The sequence below is a fragment of the Emydura macquarii genome, unplaced genomic scaffold (assembly GCF_026122565.2).
Source record: "Emydura macquarii macquarii isolate MOO-44397 ecotype Brisbane River unplaced genomic scaffold, CSIRO-AGI_Emac_v2 contig_3603, whole genome shotgun sequence".
NCBI lineage: Eukaryota > Metazoa > Chordata > Testudines > Chelidae > Emydura > Emydura macquarii.
Window position 1 is genome coordinate 8,919,397 of NW_027133740.1, and position 19,093 is coordinate 8,938,489.

The following is a 19,093-nucleotide window of genomic DNA, read 5'->3' on the forward strand; positions in this document are numbered from 1 at the left end:
AACTTTATTGCTTTAGAAACTGATATTGTTAAAAGTGGTACCTCCTCCTTATAAAGGTTCTTATATTGGTATAGCTTATTCCCACAGGGAATAACTTGAATTAGCTATATTGATAGCAATCCTGTATAACTGCACCCAGACTAGGGGGTTGTATTCATTTAACTATATACATTTCTAAGCCCATGGAGAGGTACAAAAGTCTTGTGTAAACCAGCTCTTAAGGATGTTTAATGATCTTACCAATGTTGCATTTCTCTCCAGTCCTGCCAGGTGGGCAAAGGCACTTTCCAGTTACAGGATCACATGGGGCTAGTTCTTCACAGTCACAGCGATGCTGACATTTGTCTCCAAACCTTCCGACATTACAGCCTAGCCAAAAGAACACTTTTTATATGAGCAGTACACGCCACTAGCAAGAAATATGAACCTTTCATGCACAGCTCCTAGAGCTCACGAACCGGCATACTTTAATGAAGGATTTACAGATGGAAGAGCCTTAACGCTTGCATGCTCCCTCTTTATGTGGGGTTAATCTAATCCAACCAATCATAGGCATTTGTAATATGCCCCAGCACTGTAGCAGTTAGGTACTTCATTTGATTTTTAATCAATGACCATCAAAGGAATCTTACGTAACTTTTAACATGAGAGGTAAGAATACCAACCTTAGTTTAGTGTTGATATTGTTATTTGAAATATTAGTGGCAAACTTAAAACCGAATAGAAGCAATTTATTTTATTAAATTAATCTATGGAATTCATCTCATCAGTGAGACCAGGAGATGAGCATTTTTCAGAAGAGGATTAGACATTTATATAGGATATGAGAATATCCAGAGATATGACAACCCAAGAGTTTTGAGTTTCAGGGTATAAACCAAGCTCTAACTTTCCAATGGAAAGATTATTCTGTAACTGCCTCCTGCAGGTTTTCTTACACCTTCCTCTGAAGCAAATGTTACTGCCCACTATTGGAGAGAGAATAATGGACAAGATATGAATGCAATATGGAAATAACTTCATTACATTTGCTTTTTAATGAGCTGAATATCTGAGAGAATGTCACCATTTTTCATTTGGGAAACATCCTTTCAAACAAGAGGAATGTTAGTTCATGACAAGTATGGTGACATAGTAGACTAGGACATTGAGCCAGATGGTTTTGGTAGAACAACTAATAGTGAAATGGTTAATGATAAGATCCCATAGTATCCAAAAATATTTCTTTGAAAAATACAGAATAAAAAAAACAGAACACACAGACTGGCAGGACCCAATTACATAAAAAAGTTTACACAAACCTTTTTCACACTGGACACCTTGGTAACCTGCAGGACAAATGCACTGTCCAGTCACTGTATTGCAAGTAGCTCCATTTTTACATTGACAAGAGTGAACACAGTTTAGACCATAAAATCCAGCAGGGCAGGCTGGGAAATGAAAGGTTACAAATGTTATTTTGGCTGCAGGACTAAAGCATATGAAGAAAAAGAATATACCATCCTGTAAGTCTGTGAGTTTCCTGCTATGTCTGCAAGAAATGAGTTAACAATAATAATATTATCACAGGCGCCATTCATTCAGCAAGGTGTGGTTTTAATCTTGTGAGTAATCCCATTGACTTCAACGAGACTATGTGCTTGAAGTTATGCATGTACTTAAGTAGCTTGCTGAACCAGGGCCACAAAGAGAGAGAATTTTTAACTGAAACACCAAAAAGGGCACATGACTGCTCTGAATACATGTATAAAATCATACGTGTATAATTTTATTGCTGGAATATAGAACTACTCTGGCCCTTGCATAAGGAACCACTAACATGAACCCATGATGCAAAATTGAGGCCTTGTTTCTCTGGAAGGTTGAATACTTACTGTGCTCACAAGAGTGCCCATAGTAACCTTCTGGACATTGGCAGCAACCAGTGAATCTGTCACAAGATCCATTGTTCTGACAGGAGCAGTTTAAGTGGCAGTCGGAACCATATTTACCCGGGCCACATTCTGTTAATAGAAAGAACAAAAAATATTATTTATCCACGCACCACACAGAAAAGACACTTAAGGAAATAATACTAGTCAGAAAAGATTTTGCAGAGCTGAGAACAGAGTTGTGAATTTCCTCCTCCTCCCTGTGAAATCTATCTGCTTTTTGAATTCACTAAATTTCTGCATAATTGGGAACAATTTAACAAAATTGTGATAGAAATATTTTTCACTATCTGGATGTTTATGCAATACTGAAAAGCCATTTTCTTTCCACAATTCCCATTTGTGAATTTGTCTTTCCATATGGTTTATTACTGATAGAAAAAATATATAATTGCATATTCCCAGAATACACAAAGATGGTATCTTCTCCGGTTTTTTTGTACCTACATCAATATTTTCTTACTGCTAAATGTAAAGCATAAAATAAAGCAACTTTTACTTTTGTCAGTTTGTGTTGTAACATATATGTGAATGCTATTAATTATTAAGTCATTTCTAATGGAAATGGAAAGAACTCTGTTTGACACAGTGACAATGCATGTATAATTAGGTACCTGCCATAGAGAACTAAACACTTCACAAATTGCTGATCAGATAAATGATCATGTATCAGTATAATCAGCCTATTCATTCTTTCTGCAGAAGTGTAGCTCCTCCATTGCCATAACATTCTAGAGTCTCAGAAGCAAGTCACAAGTGACTTCCATTTCTAGTGTAAGTCAGCCTAGGCCCCTTGAAGTCCAGAAGCTTCTCTGATTTACACAAGCTGAGGATCTGGCCCAATGTTTCCTCAATTGTTTTAGGGGCATAAATGTTCACAATGATGCATGTACCTGCTACATCACTATGACAAATAGGAACCTGCTCTCATTATCCGAGGGTTGGTTCATTCCTGCTGGTACAGCCTGCAGGGTTTGTCCATAACTACATTTGGAGGGATCACTAACAAATAGCTCACGGTTCAATTTTCCATAGAGTAATCTAGTTGTTAGGGTCAAAAGATCAGGCTATGAGCAACCCTTGCAAATTACTAAGAAAGTCCATTTAGTAACAGAACACAGAGTTTTACTTTTAAAAGTGTTGTATACATTATTGTATAATGCCAGTGGCAGCACATTATAAAAAACTGTTGCTGCTAATTTTTCTTTGTCGAGTCAAAAGAGAGAGAAGATCCTACCTTTCTCGCAATAACTTCCTGTCCAGCCAAGTCCACAGGAACAAGATCCATTCACAGAGTCACAGATACCACCATTCTTACAGACACATGTTAGCTGGCAGCTGGGGCCATATCTTCCCTGGGGACACACTACAGCACATTAACAAAGTTGTTTAAAAAATTAGCCTCACAAAGAGGATGAATGCAACAGAAGGAAATGATGAATGCAGAATCTTCTCTTTACTGTATATTACACATAATTGGTGTAACAGGCAATGGGCCTCGGGGTGCACACTGCTGCCCTGTGCTAGACTTATCCTCTTCTCCACTGCCCTGTCCCTCTCAATCCCGTCTCCCTTCAATGTCCCCTCTCCCTTCGCTTTTCTTTCCATTTAGCTTATCCCCTCCTAAGTAACCCTCTTGCCCCAAAAGAATTATCAAGGAATGAATATGACATTTGCTGCCATCACAGTCTTCATTCTTGTGTGGTCAGCCCTTCCCCCACCCAGTGTCTGTCTTATCTATTTAGATTATAAACTCTTTGGGGGCAGGAACTGTCCATTACTCTGTTTGTACAGTGCCTAGCACAATGGGGCCCCTTTCTTGGTTGGTCCTTAGGCACCACCATAATAAATATGATTGTAAGTAACAACAACAGCATCAAAGTGTCCATGTTACAGGCCTTGGACCTTTAAAACTGGAAGCTCTTGTTGCAGGTCACCTGACTGCTCCTAGTCACGTGCTCTACAGGAAATTGTATATAAGGCTTTCTGTCCCATAGTCAGAGGGGCAGACAGGAGAGTGAGCAGGAAAAGACCTAAGAGGAACTCACTGTATGTGTCACATGGAAGGTCTGAAAGGGCAAAACATCCGCAGTGAGCAGGAGCTGGCTGGGGGAGCACTCTGTGAGGCCTGTGAAGCCCAGGAGACCTGGGCTAGATGAGATGCTGAAAGGCAGCGTGATTTTGGATTGCTTTGTGTTATTTTGATTATTTCTATGGTAATACAAATGAGCCTTGAGCAAAAAAAACCCGGAGCTGCACAGATGTTTGGAGCAGGATTTCACCTTCTCCAGCTGTGGAATCAGCCCACCAGTTTACACCGGGTTATATTTAAAACATAATTTTGCTCCAGAGAGATAAGGAAATGTAGAGATTGGTAACAGAATGGATTTCTAGAGTTGTAACAATGGCAATTTATTTACATTTGTGGGATGAGAGATTTCTTCTTCTGGTTGCTGCAAGTGTCTAGATTGACAGGGTGCCCTCGGATATAGTTCTGTTACCTTGCTGACAACTGGGTCCAATCTGGCCAGGTGGGCAGTGGCACTTGCCAGTCACTGGATCACACTGCCCTTTACCACACGAGCACAACAGCATGCAGTCCTTCCCATAGCAGCTTACAGGACAAGCTAGAGGAAACATGAACTTTTCTCATTAAACGTGCCAGCTGTCCAGGGCCATGTTTCTTTTTGGAACGTAAGGCCCTTCCTTTTTTAATCAAGCAGACTTCTTGGAGCTGCATTCAGCTTGGTTTTGAATCTGAAGTAATTACTTTCACATGAAGAAAAATGTCCAACTATTTGTTTGCTTTTTTCCCTCTTAAATTTTACTTGACATTAGGAATCCTTTACAAAGTATCAGGGTGAAAACAATGAAGCTCCCTAATGCAAATGGAACCCAGCTCAACTAGAGTATGAAGTGGTCCTACTCTCATTCCCTCAACACTGATGTTCCCTTTACTGCACAGCAATAGTTTAGATTATCAAAAATATTCTGAAGTGTTAAGTTTTGTTAAAAAAAAAAAAAAAAAAAAAAAGTTTTAGTGAACTGCAAAAAGTAATTAAAAATGCTAAGAAGACCAAACTTTTTTATTAGCATTAGAGCCATAAATTAAGCATGGTAAACTAGATTGCTACTGTTAGATGGGATTTTCTGAAGACATCATTACTTTCTAGTTACTCAGCTGTTATGGGGGTGCCAGTGCAAAATTTCAAGGGCCAAACTGTGGAGCTCTCTCTCACCCTTGTGAGTATTTATTCACATAACTAGGCTCGCTGACTTTTTCTACAAGTTCACATCCACATAAAGCCTGAGAAAACCTGCTTTAATACAGGGGGAAAACCCCCACCAACCGCACACCCCTAATGGTCATCTACCACCCCAATTACCCATACAGGGAACCACCTAACAATTACAACCCATATTTGATGGGGATCACATCCTGAAAGACATCTTTCCCGAACCCCCTCTTCTGGCCTTCAAACAACCCTCCAGTCTCTCCAAACTCATCATCAGATGTAAGCTACCCACAGACCAGGACACACCAACTTAAAGCAGCACTAGACCTGGCAGAAAATCAGATGCAAAGCCTGCAGACATTTCTCCACTGTTATGATGATCAATACCCCTCACAACACATCTTTCAAGATCCATGGGTCCTATGCATGGCGATGCACCTAATCCAGTACATCAAATGCCCCAACAACAGCTATGTGGATGAAACCAGACAACAACTACGCTCTTGAATGAACTCACACAGAAAAAATGATAAAAGATAAAAACACCTTATCCTACACTGGCGAACATTTTTGACAAAGTGATCACTCCATAGCTGACCTCTCAGTCCTTGTACTCAAAGTAAAGGTGCACAACATCTTCAAAAGCTGAGCTTGGGAACTTAAATGCATAACTCTGGTGGACACTAAAAACCATGGATTTAACAGAGACACAGGTTTTATGGCTCATTACAATTTGTAACACACCCTGTTGCCTACAAACCCTCCTTTGTCCTACAACTGCTGAGGAGTTAAGTTCCCACTTCATTTTAAGTGGTCTCCTACAACATGTGTGAAGCCCATATGTTTAACAATCTGGCCCACCTTGTATTTAGCTGTAACGCTCTGGTCACCTTCTCCAGACCTGAAGAGAAGCTCTGTGATGCTCAAAAGCTTGTCTCTCTTACCAACAGAAGTTGGTCCAATAAAAGATATTACCTCACCCACCTTGTCTCTTTCATAGCCCTAAGATAGATAGATAGCATGGCTGTCCTTGAAGTCTTGCCAGTTTTGCCTTTGCAAAACTTGGAAATATGCTTATGGTTTTCCTTATACTTTGCAAATATCCAGGGGACATGTAAGAATTGCTAGTTAGTTACAAAGGCAATTGGAGCAGTTTCTGAGGGTGATCACTGTAGATCCATGGAGCTGCACCAAGAAAGCATCAATGTCACAGCTGAATCTACAGGTGGTAACCAAGTGCTTGTTTAGCACTGCACTTACTGCTGTGGAAACCTTAACAAAATCCTCAGCTGGGTGGGAGTTCTTCAACCCCTCCTTCAAGGTACAGGAGAGAAGCTGTGATGGTGGCACCAAGGTTTGGGACGGAGTGTTGAGGATGGTACTGGGCGTCTCTCAATAAGGAGATTTGGGCAAAAAGGAGGCGTTTGAGCTCCTCTCCCATTTTGGTCTTGCTCATGAAGTGATTTGACTCCAATCCCGGGACAAGTGTGTCTGCTTCACACACACACTATAAAGAAGAGAAAATGCTTCGAAAGAGAATTTTTCACAAAGCTGGAATATTGATTTGCTGTTGAGTCAAGGGTTGGTCAGGAACTGCCTGTTGGTTGTATACTAATAAACTATTGTTACCTTAACTATTTTCAATTCATGCTTATTGTGCTATCTTGGCAGCATATAGATTTAAATTACCCCTTTGGTTTTAGTGAACACTGGCTTACTTTTACTACAGTCAGCTCCAATGAAGCCAGGAGGACAATCACAGGTTCCCGTCACTGTATCACAGTGGCCTCCATTCATGCATTTACATGTCTTTTGGCAGTATGGGCCATAGGTACCTTGTGGACATTCTGTTTTAAAACAGGAAAAAAGGCAATTAGGAAATACTACTAGAGTGACCGTATAGTTTCATGCCATGATCACTTTGTTACTTTAAACCTAAATTTTGTTTTCAATCTCTATTTCTAGTCTAATAATTTGTTCTTACAAAACACCAATCCTAACTTGCCAGACTTTTTTTTTTTTAATTTTAAAAAAAAATTTTTAATATTTTTTTAAAATTTCTAACCTATGTTGTTTTTTCCCCAAACTGCATTTTTACTATACTGTGAGCTGTAATCATGGCCTTTGAATAGAAGGCTGTGCAAGTGTTTAAAAGAGGACATGGAAGACTTCAATAGACACAAGAGTTAAATATCCAAATGCAAAACTGGGAATTCTTTTTCTTAAAGGGAGACCTTATCCTGTAATAATCCAGACAAAGTGGCCTTGGATGGAATACCAGGACCATCTATATATGAGGATAAGCTGTCCATGAATAATTTGTCTGACATTGATATAAACAGGTTTTTCAGGTGACATTGTACACATGCCTTGTTTCAAGTTTCTTCTTTTTGAAGAGCAATTTATTTTGAACAATGGTACATTCTCTCCAAATCTGTATTTAGCGAGATAGATATTTACATTTCCTGTTTCTCCATTTCCCCCGATGCATTCTTTAAGGGCAATGGTAAAGGACAAAGCCATTTCCCCAAAACATGGCTGATTCTTATAACCTTTTTCAGTGCTTTAGTGTTAGGGCCTGATTCTGATCTCGTTTACCCCAGTGTCATTCATACAAAACTGGGGGGGGGGGGAGGAGGAATCAAGAATCTAATATTTATTGATACATCAGAGAATTAAATAAATTTTCCTAATGTTCAGGGCTGAACTAAGGCACCCCAGAGCTCTAGGCAAACCACAACAATGGGGCCCCATACTGGTCCTGACTCACTGCTTGGAGCAACAGTAGCAAGAAGCCCCCTCCTATCTAAGAATGTTAGAGGAAGTGGCATGGGATCCCCTTTTCTTTGCCAGGAATGGTAGCTAGTCCCCACTCCCTAACTGGGAGCTGCAGAGACAGCTCTGGGGTGCCCTCTGCCCATGGATTGAGTAGCAGCAGCAAGGGCCACCCCATTCTCACCCAGCAACCAGGGTGTATCAGTTGGGTGGAAGGGCTGGGCCCATTGCACTTTTCTCCCAGCATACCCATGGAGTTCTCCACAGGGGTGCTGTTGGCAGATCCCCCCCAAAGCAGTGGATCTTGGAGTTAAAATCCCATTGAGATGCATGGGGCAGTTCACCCACTCATAGCTACTGTTTCAGGTTGTCTGCAGACACAGGCAAACATCCCTGCATCAGATACAGTCAGGTCATATTTTCAAACTTTTCTTCACAACCATGAAGACTAGAAACTTACTTAGGTGAAAGCTGAGATTCCGTTGTAATTGTATGATTCTAGGAGCTAGGCCCCGCTGGTATCAACAGGCATCTGGTGCTAGTGGCTTACACCAGCTCTGTCACTGTTAGCCTCTGGACATTCAGAGTGTGCCCCCTTTCCCAATGTACAGTGGCAATTTCTAGATCATCCGAAGTGCGAACGCCTTTCTATATCAGTTGTTCTGAGGATGGCAGTACAGCCCTTTGTAAGGCAAAACATTTACCGAGACAATCCACACTGACACTTGGTTGCTGGAAATGACATTCACTTTGTCCCATTGGAAAAAAAAAAGGAAAGCCTGTGGCTATACTGGGAATCCCCACCAGAATATCTATGTGACCGATCTCTAGCAACAAGTCTCTGCATATTTTGTACTTGAGGCATTTATGGACGTTAATAATTCAGTCTCTGTCTTCAGGATATAAAATCATGATCTGCGTGGATGGAGAAGAAAGCCTCATCTCCTCTGAACTGTTCTATATGGCATCTCAGAATAGAATGAATGCAAACAGAGGATTTCTTAAAAACAACATTGGCTATTGGCTGCTACCCAAAGATACCAGATTAAGTGTACTGAATGGACGTATGTATTTACAGAATATAGATACTCTTATTTTTCTACAGATTCTTTTTACTCAATACATTGACATCACTGCCCCCTAACCATTAGAACAGCAACTCGGAGAGTTAAATCAACATCTCTCTCTACTTGGGTATAACAACACAAGCCTACGCACATACTAGAGATTTTGTAGAATAAATGTTGCAACTTCATGTGCACAGTGAAATGTTAATTCCTGGGGTCAGAGGGAGGCTCCCTACAATATTCTTTTCATATCCACTAAGAAAGAGTGTCGAGGTCACATCCTCAATATAATTATTTCATTTAGCATTTTTCAGCGAGTTTCTTTTTAACCTTCCTCACTTCCTTTTTGGCCATTATTTGTCTTTTTCCTTTTTATTCTGCTTCGCTTCACTCAGCTACGTTTTTAATCCCTGACAGAGGTTTTAGAATTGTTTCTCTATTCAGGCTGACAAGATTTATTCTATGAGTGGAAGTGGTTGCAGTAATACATTTAATTCTTCCCTTACCAATTTACTTATCCTTTTAACTTTTTATTTATTTCAGTTCAACAGGGAGCAACACAAGCAGTGCAAACATCTGCTGCAACATTCAACATAATTATCAACAAGTTGTTCTCATCTGTTACTACTTTTCAAGAGGGCTTATATACAGACAGCCAGGCAATTTACACAGAATCCTGCCATTTAAGTAGGCTATGCATCCACAAAGAGGTTTAGCTTATAATCGCCAGTGATCTAATAAAGACAGTTTCTAATTTAACAGTTTCCTGTGCATCTGAGTTATGCTTTTCTGAGAACTGCAAAAACAGCAGCCAGATTTCTAAATCATTTCCTGATCTCTTCCTTCTGGCTTGAGTTAGTTTTGCCGTGACCTAAATTCTCAATTCTAATCCTAAATCGTGAATTAATCATGAATTCATTCTAAATTAATGTTCCTAGATTCTTACGTATCAACGGTATATGCTAGTGCTTTCCTTACCAATATTAATTGCATCTTTGGGGTATGTCTACATTGCATCTCGGAGTTAGCATCCCAGCCCGAGTCCACAGATTTATCCTAGCATGCTAAAAAATAGCCATGTAGACGTTGTTGTTCGGGCTGGATCTCAGGCCCTCAAGACTGGGCGTGATCTTGAGAGCCCAAGCTGCAATGTCTACACAGCTATTTTTAGAGCACTTGCCCAAGCCCTGCTAACACAACTCTGTGGACCCTAGCTGGGTGGCTCATTTCCAGATGCAGAACAGACATACCCTTGAAGTGTCCCATTAGCTACAGCTTTAAGGTTGGTATTAGTAGTTGGAGCTGATGAAGTCAGTCTTCGTGGCTGAAAGTTCACCAGGCTGAAATACATATGTAAACAACATAGAGTTGCAGTGTGGTTTTTCTATCCATTAGAGTCACTTTATTTTTTTAAAATTTCACCACATTCAGGCAGATTTGCCATCCATTAAGTTATGGCTAACGGATGGGATTCTTATTGTTTGTTTATCTGCTTCCTCTACACCTTGCCAAAAGACTATTTCAATTCTTTACTCCAAATTTGAGAACATGAAATCCCAGTTGCTCCTGGCTGCTGGAACCTCAGTTTCCCAGCCAGCTACACCTTTTATGGATTTTTTAAAACCCCTTTTTCACAGTATTAGAAGTATAGCAGTGTTGCCAGAAACTGTTTCCAGCAATATCCAACCACATGTTGACTGGACTGAGGCCAACTTGACTTCTTTGGGAGCGGCTTCCTACACTGAGCCCACTTTCAACAGTGTATTGAAAGCTTTTTTAGCATGGGATAGAATAGGCCCGATTCTCTTCTCAGCTACACCAGTTTGATGTAGGAGCATTTCTACTAAAGTCATGGTGCCATCCCAGTTCAAAGATGGTATTAGATCAGAATCAGGCCCTAGATCTCTAGCAGCATTGATCCCCACAACTAAACACACCCTAACTTTAAAATAATCTGTTTATACTCCTACATCTCTCCATGGATTGGTGAAAATTACTGAGCAAGGGTCTAAAATGGAAGCAAAATTTAGATGCAATACAGTCATTTTTTTTGTATGAAACCCTATATCCCAGTGATCCTTTCATTTCTCTAGGCAGAAAATTAAACAAAACAAGATCTATTAATTGAAAATCTGCTCTGCAAGATATTGTGCAACTTCAGTTCCTATGGGGGCACTCTACACCAGAAAGGCAAAGGCCTTATACACTTTGGATGAAATCCTAGATCTACTGAAGTCAATGCCAAAATTCCCATCAACGCCCAGTCCCGAGGTTCTTACTCAATTTTCATTAAGGGGAAGCTCCACTGAAATTAATGGGAGTTTGCCTAAGTTTGGCCCCTTGTGCATCTATATGAGGACTAATAAAAGCTAACGTATTATAATCTGGGGTACTATACTATATATCGATATATTTAAAAAGACACTGTCAGGTAATTAAGGCACAGAATGTTACCCCATTTGAATATATATTAATCTGGTGGGCGATGTACTTCATATTTCAAAGGCCTGATTCTGAACTCAAACTGGTTTGAATCAGAAGTCGGTGGATTTACACTGGTGTACAACTGATGTAAATAGGGGGAGAAGCAGACACTGCATTTCTATTTCTTTTTAAATATAACCTGTGATAGCATTATGATAGCATGAGGTCCCTTAATCTGTTTCTACATGCAGCTAAGAACAGTGTTTAACTGTTGCTGGAGTTGCATACATTGCTGCCAAAAAGGGAAGTAAACCAAAAGGAGCTGTGCAGCATTCCAAAGAAACAGAGGGAAAGAAAAAAATGTTTGCCAAAGAGAAAAAGACTTGAGCTTGAAGGGAGAAGACATTTTATTTCCATTTTTATAAGAGGATATTACGAACCATGAAGAATAAAAACAAAATTAAAGCTGTAACTAAAAAGGTGATTAACTGTCTCCTTTTTAGTCACTTCAGTGCATGTTTCCTATCAGTCATCACATTCCTCCATAAGCTACTTTACTGTTGTCTAAAATATCAGTCAGACATGTGGGTCTGGGAATATACTTTTTATGATGGAATGCTCAGTGAATTGGCATTTTGTCTTTTAAACTACTCACCCTTTTTCAATCCATAACAACAATTTGTTTAATTTGATTGTTCCTCAGAAGGCTGTGCAACTTAACTGACTTTATGAATTACTTTAGATTTATTGCCAATGGCAGCCTGTTTTATAATAACCATTTGTCCTTAGTTTAGTACTCAGAGCTTTCGGGAAGCACTCTCTCTTCGGTATTTTGAGAGGCGAGAGCTGCAGAATACACGTGTTGTTGGAGATCAGAAGTGGATGTGTGTTCATGTCACATTTCACAGAGAGGCCTGGAGTAAAAATGACTTGTGAAACATTTTTCTCTAGAAAAGACTCCTGCTCCCATCAAGAAAAGCACCTTACAATAATTAAGGGCTAAATTTGACTCCTCTTCCTCACAGTGAGTAGGACTTTATACCTGGGGTAAACTCATTCCAGGCTGCAGATGCTATTAAACATGAGGAAGAAATATCATAATCTAGCCACAAAGGATTAGGTTTCACACCATCCCCTTTTGAAAAAAATGACAAACCAAGAAAGAATTATACTTACTAAGGTCGCAGTGGATTCCATAATAACCCGGTAGGCAGGTGCACTTGCCTGTCACTGGGTGACATTCCTCATTCTCTGCAGAACACTGACATACTTGGTTACAGTTCTCACCGTATGTGCCAGGTGGACAAGCTAAGGGAAGAGGAAATGTAAACCAATGAATTAAATTTGTCTTGGTAAATATAGCACTCAAACAAAGCGCGGGCTAAAATTTATTAAATAAGACCACTGCCTACAGAAGTATGCTGCCCTCAGGGACTCTGGTTTTATTAAATTTACTTGGAGATTACTTCGCCGTTTGATTTTGTTTTGTTCAGTCAATTTATGCCCAACTGCCAAGGGCCAGCTGCAATTTTCTTGTCACTAAAGAAAATCATAGTGTGATGTCAGGTAAAATCGACGAAAATAATAGTATAACTCATGAGGGACCATATGTATGGATAAAGACATTTTCCCTTGTGTAAATAGTTTAAACTTTCAAGGTTGCTTTAGCACAAACATTTGTACATGTTGCCTTTTGTCACTTGTCAACCATGCTGCCTACATTTTTCTGTCTGTTTCCATCTAGGTTCTTAGATTGCTCACCACACTATCTGAGCACCTTCTTAGAAATATCAGGCCACATCCTCATGTGATATTGGTATAACAAACACAACTTCAATAAAGCTGTGGCAATTATTATAGTTATTAAACATTATTGTTATTACTTAGCGCCTAGTGCCACTGACTGGAGTCAAATGTCCCATTGTGCTACACACTGTATACACACACACAAGAAAAAGGCAGTCCTTGCCCCAAAGAGCTTACAGTCTTTTAGATCAGATAAGGATCTGGTTAAAATTTCAATAATCAGTACTTTTTCATAGTAAAATTTATGCTCAGACAACAGGTTTCTGAAATTTTGCAATAAGGAAAAGCAACATAGGAATGAAAGAGCTTGGACCGGAAAGTAAATCCAGTTTGTTTTTAAAGATAACCCCAGAATGGATGGGGTTCTTAACACTGTCAATAATGAATAATTATTATAATAAAAATACTATAATTTTTTGGAGCTCCGGCAGTCAAGTACAGAAGCTGTTCTCCCACATGCAGAACAACAAAAGAGGGCAGAGGTGGGAATTCTGCTTGCCCTCTAGAAGGACAGAATCCTCAGCTGGATTTGACACTTTCCTGTGCCACCTTTGCTGAATTTGGTCCCCTGCTTGCTCCCACGATCTGCAAGCAGATAATCTATATTCTGCTCTCAACCTTTGGTCCACTTTTATTAATGCAGTGTTCTAGCAGTCCTCACTCCTTCAGAGGTTGATTAAATCAGCTGTTCCGTTATTTAATAAATGAATCAATCCCCTGTAGATTTTTTTCCAGGGGCAATTAGTCGCGTGTTTTTTATAACAACTTACTTTTTTCGCAGCCATAGCCAGTGAATCCTGGAGGACAGCCACACTCGCCAGTCACATGATGACAAGGTGTACCCGAAGGGCAATTGCAATGCTTGGTGCAATAATTGCCATAGTAGCCAGGCAAGCAAGCTGGAATAACCAAACCAGTTTTCATTAGAATAGATTGCTGATGGGCTTAGAACCTAAAGGCTAGGTTTGGCCCTTGACTGCAGCAGAAGCCCATGATTTCGCACTTTAAACAGTAAAAATACATGAAGAATATCAGTGCTTCCACATCACCTGAAGAACATTAATAATCATTTATTTCTGTTGTTCAAATGTTACATTAGTCCCAGGGATAGGAGATGAATTCCAACTCACAATCAGTGAAATCCTGGCCCTCTGAAGTCAACGACAAGAGTCCCATTGATTTCAATGGGGCCAGGATTTCACCCATGATCTTTCCCTTTCATGTGTATCTCATTATCCTGCACAGAAGAAAACGTCACGTAACGTTGTCATCAAGAACTACAAGTAAAAATATAAAGGCACCAGGTCGGATCTTAATTAGACTTTGAGTACTTCTTACTTTTGCAAGATAAAATCTTGGGCTTTATAGCACCTGTTGTCAGAATTTTGTCATTTTCTCTTTTTTGGGGACACTAGAGAAATTCTTCAATGTGACATTCTAAGATTTATTTTTATTTTAATGAAAAACTGCTTGCGTCATGAAAGGTGCAGGACTGAAAAGCCTAGAGACTAACAGCAATTGACATGAAAGAAATGGAAGGCAGACACTGTTGATCATCATGATGTTGATCATCAGGATGAGGATATTCTGCTAATGGGCAACTCCAGTTTGACCTGTGAAGGAGAAAACAATCACAGCCTACCAAAAAGTATTTCTTAAGGCTTAATTCTGTGAAGGAGTGCTCTCAACTCCCATCGATTTCAGCGGATCATGCCGGGGCTTAATGGGTCTATTGTAGGATCGGTGCCTTACTGGAGCAGACACAGCACTATGAAGATGTCTTGGTTGTACTCTCAGCAGGAACTCACATTTCTCGCATCGTTTTCCTCGCCACCCTTTTTCACAGTGACACACTCCAGTCTGATGGTGGCAGGAAGAGCTGTGCTCACAGTCACACTGTTCCTCACACCGCTCTCCAAAGAATCCAGAGGGACAGGCTGAGAGGAAAATTAGATAAGCAGAATAATGGTTCTTTCTGGTCTACGGAAAGTTGACGTATAAGCTATCAGTCACTGACAAATAAGCCAATATTTAACTTCTGGGAAAACTTAGAATGATGAATAGACAATACAGGCACTGACTTTATAATCTGAAGAGGGTATATTTAGCATATTTAAAGTTGTTATATTCAGTCCTGAATGTTAATGCACAGGAATGTTTGCAAAGCGATAGTAGTCTGGAATCCTACAAATCACAATGGATTGTATAGTGATAGCAATACAATACACACACTGGACAACAACCCAATCTATTAATAATGAGAGTAAGTTGTGCCTATACAATGCTTATCATCTCAAAGGACTTTACAAAGTTGCTAAAGGGAAACTGAGGCATGAGGCAGTGAAAGGTCAGAATTTCAAAGATTCCTATTACTCCCACTGTCTAATGAAACTTGTGGATTCTCTGCATTTCTAGAAAAAACAGTCCACTTGTGACTTGCCCAAGATCATACAGCAACTCAGAGGCAGTAATGGAAATAGATCCCAAGTTTCCTGACACCTAGTCCAATGTTCTGTCTTTCTATGGTACTTAAATGACCCCCATTACAATATCTGAGCACCTCACAGGCTTTAATATATTCATCCTCCCATCACCCCTGTGAGACAGGGAAGTGTCCCCCCCACTTTTCTTAAACAGAGAGATTAAGTGACTTGACCAAGGTCACACAGGGAATCTGTTGCAGAACAGCGAAATGAACCCAGGTGTCTCAGTCCCAAGCTAACACCTTAACCACTGCACTGCCTTTCCTCTCTAACCACTAGCTATCTGTAGTGCTCTAGAATGAATAGAAGCTTTTAAGATCAAACTGAAGGACAGAAAGTGACTCAATGTCTTGGAGGAAGAAAGAACTAAAATACCAGACACAGAAGTCAATGCGAGTGAAAGAGAGACCCTTGGGAGTTGAAATGGGCAGCCACAGCTATAGAGTGATTAATGAAAATACAGGAAACATTAATTAATAAGATGCTTATTATACAATGGAGATTCACAATCAGTCAAATCAAAGAAATGAGCCTTCCTACCAACATCACATTGATCTCCGATCCATCCTGGATGGCAATTGCATTTCCCTGAATGTCGCTCACAAATTCCACCATTGCCACAGCTACAGTTCTGCTCACAGCTCTCTCCATACTTTCCATCCTCACACTCTGAAATCAATCAGGGCAGAATTTTACCAGAATTACAAGTAAGTGAAAGGTCCAGCCAAAGTAAACGGAGAACATGATGGAACTCACCAAGTTCACAGGCTATCCCAGTCCAGCCCGTGGGACAAATGCATTGTCCGGTCACATGATCACACATAGCCTGATTGCGACAGATACAGTGTTGTAAACAGTTCGTGCCATATAAACCAGAAGGACAGGCTATAAACAAAATTTAACAGCAGAAAATTCTTATTAAAAGTGCACACAAACTACAAGAACAGGAAGCCATATATAGACTATATCTGTACATAATTTTTGCTAATGTTGACAGTTATAATACTCTATATTCCTTCCTCCTACAATGTAAATCTCAATTCACTTAGGAATTTTGTGCAACATTCAGAATACAAAGCAGCTAACAAACTAAAGTAAGCAAACTATTCACCGTACAGGAAAGCAATGCATTCTAAGTAGGATAGTGCTAGTTAAATACATAGAACTTAACTCTACCCTGTCTTGCACCCCGTCCATCCTGTTGACTGTGCAAGTGATAGAAGTCAGGTTTGGATTTGACCCATGAAGTCTGATTCCATTCTGACTTACACTGGAGTAAAACAGGAGTAACTCCTTAGCAGCCAAGGGAGTTATATTAATGTAAAACAGGTTTGGGAGCAAAACTGGGCCCCTACAGAACAGAGTGGACAGCACTAATTGAAATTATTAGCAGCTGAAGTTTATTAATATATTGTCTTAGCCACAAGCCATTGTGAGGACAGCGACCAAAGTCTTTACAATGAAACTTGTTGAAGGATAAGTGAAGAAAGTGCTTAATTGCAAACCAAAACACTGATCTCTAGTCTCTCCCATCCTCACCTAAGATAGTAAGAGCTTGATTCTTCACTGCTTTCTCAACATATAGGAGGCTATGTATTGGTTCCACTTTTTAATGGTTACCTTGTACTATACACAATTTTATAACAACATCTTTCTAGCCACAACAGGCTGATGACATTTTATAGCTTGCCTATTTTTAATTTAAAGAAGTCCATATAATGAATTCCCCACTATGGGTACTGGACCATATGGGTACTGGTAGGTTCTCAGTCCCCAAATGGACCAGTCAGTAGAGGAGGACCTTCCCCAGATGATCAAATTATCAGATAAACCAAACACACAGAAGAATCACAAATGCACCATAATAGAAAAGAACAGTTTGTGTCTGAAAATATGTAGTTTGATTTAGGGTTCTTCTCACTGAAAAAGTGGTTGATTTACAGTTAGTTAAAACAAAACAAAAACCCTCTTGTATTTGAGGCCATTTCCTTAAGAGAAACTTCACATTTCAGCCAATATTGTATCCATCTGTATGAGGGAAAGACTTGTGCATCCATAGCTCCCCTCCTTCCCCCCACATCGAAATCACAAGCATGTAGAAAGTCCTTTTGTCCTTAGATTTTAAAAGGGCCTTTCAGGCTTCCCTAAAATACAAATAGCTACCATTTTGCTGCACATTTGTTCAATTATTAATCCCATAGTCAATGGCAAAGCTCCCAATGACTACATTCAGTCCTAGATTTAGCTTATTGTGCTTAGAGCAACCACAAACTAGTGATTTGTAGAAAGGTAACTGCTACATTGGGATGAGAGAACAGGCTACATTGCTGGTTCTGGATCGCTTATCTAAACAATCCAAACCTTCTGTTTCTAAATTGAAATAGGTCCAAAGGGGGTAAATTGGATAAATATTTGAAGTTGACTGGATTATTTTTCATTTCATTTCAGTTTTCAAAGATGGCAGGTTCTCTGTCTTACTACCTCCTGGGAGATTTTATCCCTCTTAGCCAAATCAGCTATTCCATCTAACTCTCTGCTGTACCCTTCACTTTGTACTCCTATTTCAGCTTCTACTGTTCGGTGCTTGTATGTACCTAACACAATAGTATCCTGATCCATGAGGGGGGCGCATAAGTGCTATGATAATATAAATAATAATATTGTACCATGTATGTGCAGACTTATCCTAGCTAAACACACACATCATAAATATTAGTAGATATGTGACACCCTGAATTTAAAATGGGTCGGTGTCTCAGTCTGAACATTATTTGGACAAACTGTTCAGCCCATTTGTGTCTATGTTTAATTACCATACAGGAAAGCCTGTATCAAAGACCATCCTAAGTAAGCAATCACCTATATGAACTTGCTGTAAGCATAAATCAGTTACAAAAAAACCATTATTTGTCCGTCCCTTTGCTTAAGGCAGGTTACACTGAATACCCATATTAGAAATCAACTTTAAGAAGTTCTGAACAAAACCATACAGAACGTCCATTGATGTTAATGGGGGTTTATGCAGCTATGTCCCCTGGCCATCTTTGCAGATATCAACCAGAGGGTTGGGACAACATATCTATTTTATATTCTTTTGATCAAAAGCAATTTGACAAAGCAATGTACAAAACTGGCAGCTAAAATACTAATGAAAATCTCTGTGTAAGAGGTTTTGTTTTCCCCTTCTGTCATCTTGCAACTGAAGTTAAATTCTCACTGCACCTTGTTGGCAGGTAACTCCTCTCCATCCTGCTGCACAAATACACATCCCAGTTACATGATCACAGAGTGCTCCATTGTGACAATTACAAGCGTGACTGCAGCCTTCCCCATAACTGTCACCCTGGCAGGCTGCAAAGAGAGAGGACCAT

General features: G+C 39.8%; 1 protein-coding gene across 6 annotated transcripts in view; it reads right to left on the reverse strand.

Annotated features, from left to right (window-relative positions):
* The window catches only part of LOC137145597 (multiple epidermal growth factor-like domains protein 6), a 250,002-nt gene that overhangs the window by 9,375 nt on the left and 221,534 nt on the right, over positions 1–19,093 (reverse strand). For 3 of the 6 annotated variants that reach the window (XM_067536448.1, XM_067536445.1, XM_067536449.1), the window contains 12 exons: positions 18,945–19,073; positions 16,479–16,607; positions 16,263–16,391; positions 15,048–15,176; positions 14,010–14,138; positions 12,610–12,741; positions 6,886–7,014; positions 4,433–4,558; positions 3,169–3,297; positions 1,875–2,003; positions 1,302–1,430; positions 241–369 (listed from right to left, as the gene is read on the reverse strand). In XM_067536448.1, coding sequence (XP_067392549.1) covers positions 241–369; positions 1,302–1,430; positions 1,875–2,003; positions 3,169–3,297; positions 4,433–4,558; positions 6,886–7,014; positions 12,610–12,741; positions 14,010–14,138; positions 15,048–15,176; positions 16,263–16,391; positions 16,479–16,607; positions 18,945–19,073 — 1,548 coding nt within the window. Of the gene's footprint in view, positions 1–240; positions 370–1,301; positions 1,431–1,874; positions 2,004–3,168; positions 3,298–4,351; positions 4,559–6,885; positions 7,015–12,609; positions 12,742–14,009; positions 14,139–15,047; positions 15,177–16,262; positions 16,392–16,478; positions 16,608–18,944; positions 19,074–19,093 lie in introns of those variants that run through there. The other 3 variants (XM_067536447.1, XR_010917683.1, XM_067536450.1) reach the window with 3 other exon arrangements.